Raw genomic sequence first — 8,705 nt, 5'->3', positions numbered from 1 at the left:
AATGAAGTGGCTGCCAATTCCTCCTTAATTATTACATTCACCAAATACTAGAGCTAACTTGTAATCATTTTAAATTTTCTAAGTGGGAAGAAGTAGAGAAAATAGATAAGATGTCAAGTACAGAGAATAGCAATTAAGATTATTGGCAGATGAAGACCCTCGGGGAACTAGAGTCCCACATAGCAGTAAGTTTGATAATCAGATTGTCCAATCTTGCACTAAAGAATGAGTCATGTTATGCAATATAAATTATTTAAAAACAAAGTTTCAAAGAAAAATAGGATAGAGAAATATAAATTCCAAACCCTCTCAGTTTTTCTTGTCTTCTAATGGACAAACACACTTCTTATTTGATCACAGGCTTCTTGACTACATGCAGAGCAGGGAGCTCAGGAGCTCCTGGCACATACTAACCATGTTCCAGCTCAGTGGAGTGAAACCTTGCTGTGCTCCTGCCTGTAAAACACCCAGTAGGGAAGCCTGAGCCTGCAGTCCCTAAAGAGACCAAATGCTCCCCAGTTTAGCTGGAGAGGATGTGCTGAGCAGCCCTGTGGGGTTGATGGGACATGCATGTCAAGAATCACACAGCGCATGCCTGGCAGAAAAGAGATGCTGCTTTTTTCTTGTCATTAAACCACAGCAAAAGCAGCCAGCTGACCTGATATGGAGATTGTCATAACAAAAGAGACATCTAAGGACTGATGCTGGAAACAATATCAGAAAGTAGGGAGGCTTCCTGGATTACTACCTTCTATGGCAAATCAATTAAAAAATGAGTGATGAGAAAGAACAACAGAGAGAAAAACCCTGCCCTCTGATACTGGAGACAATAACCATCTTTTAAAGATGTTGCCAATCTTTGCACCAGCCAGCGACCTTGTGCTACAGCATTTGTGTCAAGTTAGAAGCATGAAAACAAGATTGCTTCTGTTCACATTTCCTCCCACCACATCTCTTTCAAACAATAATGAGGCTAAGGGGAAAGGAAGTCATTGTAGTCTTAACAACTGTAATAAAACATTCACACCACCAGACACCATTAGCTTAGACTAGATAGCTCAGTACTGGAAACAGCATTTCTGTCCTCAACCATGTAACTACCACCGAGGCTTTGCCATGAGGGATATGCTGCACAGCCTTTGCATTTCTTATTCTGAAAGGGGTGCATGAGAAAGAGCTTTACCCATTTTCCTCCCTACTAGCACTGCCTAAGGGGTCATATAACTCAGAAATACTCATAGGACAACTACATGCTCTCTTTCCTTTCAGCTTGGAGCTCTATCAAGCTGTGCTGTAATACCTTTTTATTCACTAAAGTCTCTTTTAATCTAAGTAATCCACTTCTCTCAGTATTCAGAGTCTCATCTGCTTACTCATGGGACAGGAGAAAAATATTCCTTTAGTCAGCAATGAAACACTAGCAATGAAACACCAGCACATTTTGGAGAACATCAGGGAGGTTTTATTGTGATTTCTGCCTTGTCCCATGTTATAGTTCCCAAGAGTAAAAGAAATTCTGCCCTCTGTTTTTTTCTACTGACATGGAACATACAAGCAAATACCTTTGGATAGACTATACAGATAAACTAGAATAGATGTAAGTTCACATTGGTTTGTGCATCAGTAAAATTCATCACTGGATTAAGCTAGTAGAAAATATATTTCTAGTGAAACCTAAGCTGGAAAAGTAGACCTCAAGATCCAGAGGTCAGTCCATCTAAGATTATAAGTCCATCTAAGATTATAAGTCCATCTAAGATGGACTGTGCATAAAAAGTGCTGTTTTGCTTCACGGAGACAAGACCTTGCCCCCATGTCATTGCTTCAGCGGTTATTTGAAAGAATAGGGAGCTTAGCAACCTGTGCATAGAAAGAATGTGCAGGTGACATCCGCGGCCTGGTGGCTGGTTTTGGGCCACAGGTTTAGAGGGTAATCCAGAGCCATGGTTCCTTATCAGTAGCTGGCACTTAGGCTATACTTTCATACTGTGCTGAAAAATACCAGCTCACCAGCTACAGGGACACACACTACCCTTCCTCATCCCTACTGCAGATGGTCTCCGGTGTTAGTGCAGGCTCCATGCTCATGCAGTTGTGGGCAACACCTACTACTTTGAAAGAGTTTTTAATTTTCAGAGAATTGTTATGTGTCTATACAACTTATTAATGTTGTCCCCAAGTTCTTGAGTAACTTCTCCTTTATTTTTTTTTTCCTAAGACTTATGACACTACTCTGTCTTGGGAACTGACATGTCTGTGAGGCTTGTACTGGTGATGTCTTACAATAATATAGCGTAGGAGTGACAGGTTCACTTGAATAATATTATAATTAAATAGAACTGCAATGGTTGGCAATTGGTTGGACTTATATATTGTATATGTGGGGCGTTTTAAGTAAAATTAACTTTGGAAATAAAGCATACACAATCAATTGAAAATAAACACAAGTTTTCCACAGTAATCATTAATGCATTGGGTGGCCATTCTCTAAGAAAATGTGGTTTAAATATAAACAATTACTGTTTTCAGGAAATTTGAAAAAGCTTTGAGACTTCTCTCTTTTTGTTCTTTTTCTTTGTATTCTTTTCCCTTGTATTCTTTTTCCTGTTTTCTACATATATATTATATTACTGAAAAGCAAGCAAGCAAGTAGAGCAAGGTAGCTCAATTGGTTAAAGTAGGTTTGCAAAACAGTTTTGCACTGACAATAGCAAAAGATCTCTCAAAGCAGTGAAAATAAACCCAATTCCCATTCAAATAGCTTGAACTAGACTACATATTTTCCTGTGGTAAACTGAATTAGAATTATCAGTTATACTTTCTGACATTGACAGGAAATAAGTCCTTCCAAAGCCATTAAAAGTAGAACTCATTGAGTACGTTAATTTCCTAAGGGGCTAGTTTTTTGTCTTGGAGATGTGACAAGCAACCTCTATCAGATTCAGAGTCCCACATGCAGATATGCAGGTGGACCTAATATCTTCCTTGTATACTTAGATAACATTGCAATAGCACTGTAGTAACTAAAAGTGACAGAGCAAGATGTGTGTCTGCTCAAGGAAACCACGTGTTGCACCTTATTAGTTCCAAAGTAACAGGAAAGCAGGTTCAGCATTGCCAGTGATAAATGCACTAACTACAGAGTGTTCATGTGTCTGCCAGCAGGTGTGAGCCCCACAAGCACAGCTTTGTAAGTGAAGACTTCTGTCAATGGCTGTAGACCAACATTCTGAGCCAAAATTGCAGATTACCATAAGCTTGAATCACCTATCTGTAGGTGGCTGGATCCAGAACCAGGTGCTGAAAGAGGTTGTGTGGTACAACCGTTTGCAAATCTGGGGGCAAACTGATCTCTGCAGGAACCCTCTCATTGCCCAAGACAAACTGGTGAAGGTGTTTCCACTGCAGGGAGCAGTGCAGGTAGTCCATGATATCCCCCAGACACTGCAGGAAATCCCTCCTACACCACATGATACGGTGTTCAGGAGATGCATTACAACAGTCTTCCCGGTATAGCTGGAAAAGCCTGTGGCCATCAGTGTGCGGGTGAAGAGCTGCAGGCATTTGAAGTGCAAGCGTTCAGGCGTCACCTGCCTGGCGATGTGCCTGGAGTCCTTCACCTCTGCCGCAGTGTAGCTCTCAGGCCACATTGTGTTGGGGTGAAGTCAGCCTCTGTGGGCTGCTCACAAAGATGTCGGAGTCGCCTTGCTGCACCCTAAACATCGTCTCAGCTGTGAGGCTTTTCTTGCTTTTGGTCAGCTGGAATTTGCAGGAGCGGCTGAAGGGCTGAAACGCTAAGTACCAATGGCATGACTGAGGCAAAAGCATCCAGGCTAACTTCACCAGTCACAGAACCAGTGGGCAGTTTTCTCCAGGAGCCTAGAGGGTGTGGAGGAGGCTGGGCTTCTGTTCCTCATCAGCTTTTCTTCGGAGTGGTGGAGGAAGCACGACATCTTCTTGCCCAGGTGTTCCCTCATGCAGGTGCACACCAGCTCCACATGGATGCAGAAGTCTCTTGGCAGCATCTGCTCTGCATGTCCAGCTCCAGGTGGAATGCGTGCCCCACAGGGGGTTCAGGAATATAAGTACAAGGTAGACCATATCCTACACCGGGACTGCAACCTTCAAAGGCACTGCCTACCCCAATGGCTTGTTGTGGCACTGGGTAGAAACTATTTGATATGCTGTCTCCAAAGACATTCATGAAGCTGTCCTGTAGGTCACTTGTCATTGCTCAACCTTTGTCTAGGTCCTGAACAGGCCACTGTATACACTCCTCTAAAAGTAGTTCTAGGTTATTTCCAACATCATGGTCTTCCTCTTCTTCATTTACATCATTGCCTTCTCCTTCATTTCCAGTATAATTGTCTTGGTCTACCTTTGCATCTTCATTTTCTTCTGCATTTCCATCACCATTGTTTTCTTCTTCATTTGCATCTACAGTACCATGTTCTTCTTTATTTCCAACACCATTGTAGCCTCCCTTCACATTTGCATCACCATTTTCTTCTTCATTTGCCTCATCATTGCCTTCTTCACTTGCAGCAACATTGCCATGTTCTTCATTTTCATCATGATTGCTGTCTCCCTTCCCATTTGCATCACTGTGTTCTTTGTTGGCATCATTGCTTTCTTCTTCATTTCCAACATAATTGCTGTCTTCCTTCACATTCACACCATTTTCTTCTTCATTTGTATCAGTGCCTTCTTCCTTTCCATCCATCCCACCTTTGCATCATTCTCTTCATTTGCCTCAGCATTGTTCTCTTCATTTTCAGCAACATTACCATGTTCTTCTTCTTTTTTGCCAGAATTCTTGTTGTCTGCCTTCACAATCGCATCACCATGTTGTTCTTCTTCATTTGCATCATTGCCGCCTTCTTCGTTTCTAACACTACTGTCTTCCTCCACCTTCATATCATCTTTTCCTTCATTTTCATCGTCTCCTTCATTTGCATCAACAATGCTGAGTTCTTCTTCATTTTCAATGTCATTGTCATCTTCCTCCACATTTGCTTCATTGTTTTCTTCTTCTTCCTTTGCAACATTACTATCTTCTTCTATTCTTTCTCCTCTCCCAGGTTCTTACTGGAGCTCTTCTCCTCACCACTGCTGTCTGCTTCACGGCTCCTTTTCCTGTGGTTAAACCACAGCCCCAAGAGAAGAAGCAAGACTCCAGCAAGAGCCCAGAATTGCCACTGCTGAAAGGCAGCAAAGAACAGGGCTCCCCAGGCCACACCACTCCGCTCCAGGCTCCCCCTCCAGCTCCTGCAGCAGCCAAACCATCTCCTGGTTAAGGTAGTCCACACACTGCTTCATACGCTGGTGTGAGCCTTCATCCAGCCCATCCCCAATTGCCTGTGGGTCCTGGATGATACTTTGCACAAGCACGAAAAGCAGTTATGCGAAAGCCATGGCCTGCAGGAGGACACACAGAAGGATTTCTATGGGGTTGGGATGGAGGAAGATAGTGTGGGGAGAGGAGCAAGGATGGGAGCTGCAGGGATGTTGCAGCAGGATGGAGAGGGCTCCAGGCAGCTGACAGGATGCAAGGCCTGTCTCAGAGCTCCAGCAGAAGCACCATGCCCTGTCCAAACATAACTCATTCTGTGAGACACAATTCTCTTTCATATCTGTAAAGCTCACTTTGGAAGAGGTATTTCTGCAAGATCAAAATTAAGACCACTACAGATTATTTACTTAATCTGTTTCATAGCCTGGGGTTATAATCAATCCACACGACTATCATTGTCTGACTCAGTGGCTTTTAAATCTGCAAAAATGCTAATACTGTAAAATAAAATAGGTAGGTGCTTACCACCAAACACAGAACCCGTTAGCGCATGACCTAAACAATTCTCCCTTCTGTTTATGGAAGTGTATTTTAGTATTTTAGTTGCATTTTTAACTGCAATTATATTTGACTAGGGAAACAGAGGCACAAATAACTTGTGCACGGTAATCACGGTAATCACAGTAATCACGTTTAGCACTTTAAATCATGCAGTTCTTCCTTTGTCAAAGCATGGTTCATGAAATTATATGCAGTGTGTATTAGGTCTGGCTGAGATGGAGCCCATTTCCCCATAGCAGCCCTCACAGAGCGATGCTTTGCATTGGTAGCCAGAAGGGTGTTGATAACACCCCAGTGTTTTGGCTACTGCTGAGCAGCACTGGCACAGCATCAGTGCTGTCTCTCAATATTCCCCCTGCATCAAGGGACTGGAGGTGCTTAAGATCCTGAGAGGGGACACAACCAAGCCAGCTGACTCAAACTGACCAAAGGGATATTCCATACCATATGAATCAGCTTAGATACAAAAGCTAAGGGAAGGAAGAGGGGGAGTGCATTCATTCTTGAATACAGCTTTCCACTTCAACACTTTTCTTCCAAATTCTATCAAAAGAGAGAAAATATTATGCAATTTACACATAATAGATCATCCCAGGGTAGCCAAGTTTTGAAAAACTCTTAAAATAAATTATGATATAGCATTTCTGTTTACTTTTAAAAATTTTTTTTGAACTTTGTTTTATAATATTCTGAAAATGACAATAAGAAATGGCATCATAGTGGAAATTTATTTAAATAGTTTAATTAACTGAATAGAATTCATAATGAACTCTACATTTTTCTGAAATTATATGATAAATATCTCCTTTGAAGTGATATTAGGAAAGGACCTATGAGATAAAAACTAGGAGCTAGTTATTACCCTAAAAATAGCTCAAAGTCAAAGCCATCTTTTAACTGTATGGATATTAGTTGGCAACTTCAACACAGTCATGAACTTGCCTCCCAGTCACACCTGTCACTGGCTTACCTTCTTTGGTCACTCTAAAAAAGTCCAAAGCAGGTACACACACACCTGTTTAAATGTTCCTCTCCAAAACAGGATGGACATTGTCCTCTCAGTGATATGGGGAGGTCCAGACAGCGCACAGCACAAAAGCTGCAGGCACAGCATATAAGCCTTGCTATTCCATCCCCCGATTTCTTCAAAATTGTTTTTTTTTTTTTTGCAACCAGATAAGCTCCTTCATCTGGGAGTTCATCCCTCTCTTCAGTCCCTCAAGACACATTTGTGCAATTGAGAACTAGGTAGTGTCTGAAACATCCTTGTATCTCCGCCTTCCTGACAGATAAGAGAGGGAGAAGATCTCACTGTACAGTGCCTTTTTACTAGTCCTTGCTGGCCCACTTTGACTATATTTTCCATGAAAAAATACTTCCACTCTTCCTTGAATCAGTCCAGTATTCTCTGAGGCAAGAAGATCATCTTTTTTTCCTGGTTGGAGAGATGGAAACCAGAAACTGTGTATGGCAGGTTCCCCCCTGTGTGTTTATCCCACGTGTGAGGGACAGACTGTGGGGCTGGCAACCTCCCCTGTGCTTTGTCTGCAATAACTGCAGAATCCAAACAGCTCATGAGATTTGTGCTGAGAGCTGTGCTGCCACAGGATTTGACCAAAACCTTTTGCAACGCTACCACAGTTTTCAAAGAGGCACAACTCATAGTTGTGATAGTAGAAAGCTGGTTCTCATGCTAATAAATGCAACATGGAGGAGGGCTCTACCACTGCTGTTCAAATGCTCTCTTCTATGAAGTGTACTCCATCCACATCCTTATCTCAATGGAACTCAGAGAAAATTAAATGCCTCTCAAACTAATTCTTTCCATCCCTCTCTCTTCATGTTCATGCTTTCTTCTTTGTTCATGCTTGTCAGATCCATGTGAAGAGGATAGTCACATTTTATAGATTACAACCTAGTGTTTTTTTCTTTTTTTTTCCCCCAAAAATAAGATGACTCCCTAACTGGTCCATCCTATGTATATAGCTGTACAATAGAGCTTTACGGTTTTATAGCATTGAACGTTGTTGTTCTGCATCTGCCATTAAACAGTGTTTATACAATTCTGTTAGCTCAAACAAAAATGTAAAAGAACTTATTTAGAAGTAGTTATGAAAAATTTAATAAATATGCTAGAAACCATTTATTTATATTTGAGCTCTAATGAAAGTACAGTAGCAGATGTTATCTTGAAAAAAATGGATAAAGAAGTACATACATTGTAGTAATTTTTAATATAGTAGTTATTTATAAATTTTAAAAATCTGATTATATAAATATCATAGGAATACATCAATAAGAGTTCATCATTACACAATTAAAAGATATTGTTGTTTGCACATATACATTCATCAGTGACCACTGGGTTTCAATCACTTCACTGTAATTGCATGTTCACCCTTCAAGCAACCTTGTCTTCTTTTACTTACCAATTATTTATGCAATATATACCTTGTATGATTTATGACAAACTTTTCCACTACACTTTTCAGCTGCTTCTCTGCACCTTACAAATCTTTTTCATTTGATACTCTTTAGGTCAGACATTGAAAGACCTGACTCAGAGAAACCAAAGTCAAGTTGAATATAACCAGTTGACCCAAAAGAGGCCAGCAACATTCCATTCACATAAAAATTATTTCCTTCTGGCTCTTGTTTTAACCTTGGTATTTCTGAAAACTAGTCGCCAGTCCAGAAAGGAAAAACACAGAGAAGAGCAATACAGAGAATACAGACTTTTGCAAAAGCTCAACCCACCAGCACAACATGTGGGTGCAGCTCCTGAAGGAAAGCAGTCTTCATGTCTGCCAAGGCTGGTATGACCTGCTGGTGCTGGGAGGCATCCCTCAAG

At 41.3% G+C, this 8,705-nt stretch overlaps 1 protein-coding gene across 1 annotated transcript; it reads right to left on the bottom strand.

The window, feature by feature from the left end:
- Nucleotides 1-3,267: 3,267 nt before the first annotated feature.
- On the bottom strand, nucleotides 3,268-5,394 carry LOC127474506 (inositol 1,4,5-trisphosphate receptor-interacting protein-like 1; the record flags this gene model as incomplete). Its single annotated transcript, XM_051795316.1, is given in 8 exon segments — nucleotides 3,268-3,473; nucleotides 3,476-3,660; nucleotides 3,662-3,837; nucleotides 3,882-4,030; nucleotides 4,033-4,223; nucleotides 4,266-4,737; nucleotides 4,788-5,037; nucleotides 5,284-5,394. Coding segments are annotated over 8 exon segments (1,740 nt in total), but the record flags the coding sequence as incomplete, so codon positions are not given.
- Nucleotides 5,395-8,705: the final 3,311 nt, after the last annotated feature.

Source organism: Manacus candei, unplaced genomic scaffold, assembly GCF_025592945.1.
Source record: "Manacus candei isolate 608988 ecotype Guabito, Panama unplaced genomic scaffold, ASM2559294v1 h1tg000043l, whole genome shotgun sequence".
NCBI classification, from domain to species: Eukaryota; Metazoa; Chordata; class Aves; order Passeriformes; family Pipridae; genus Manacus; species Manacus candei.
This window is presented reverse-complemented; position numbering and strand designations above follow the sequence as displayed.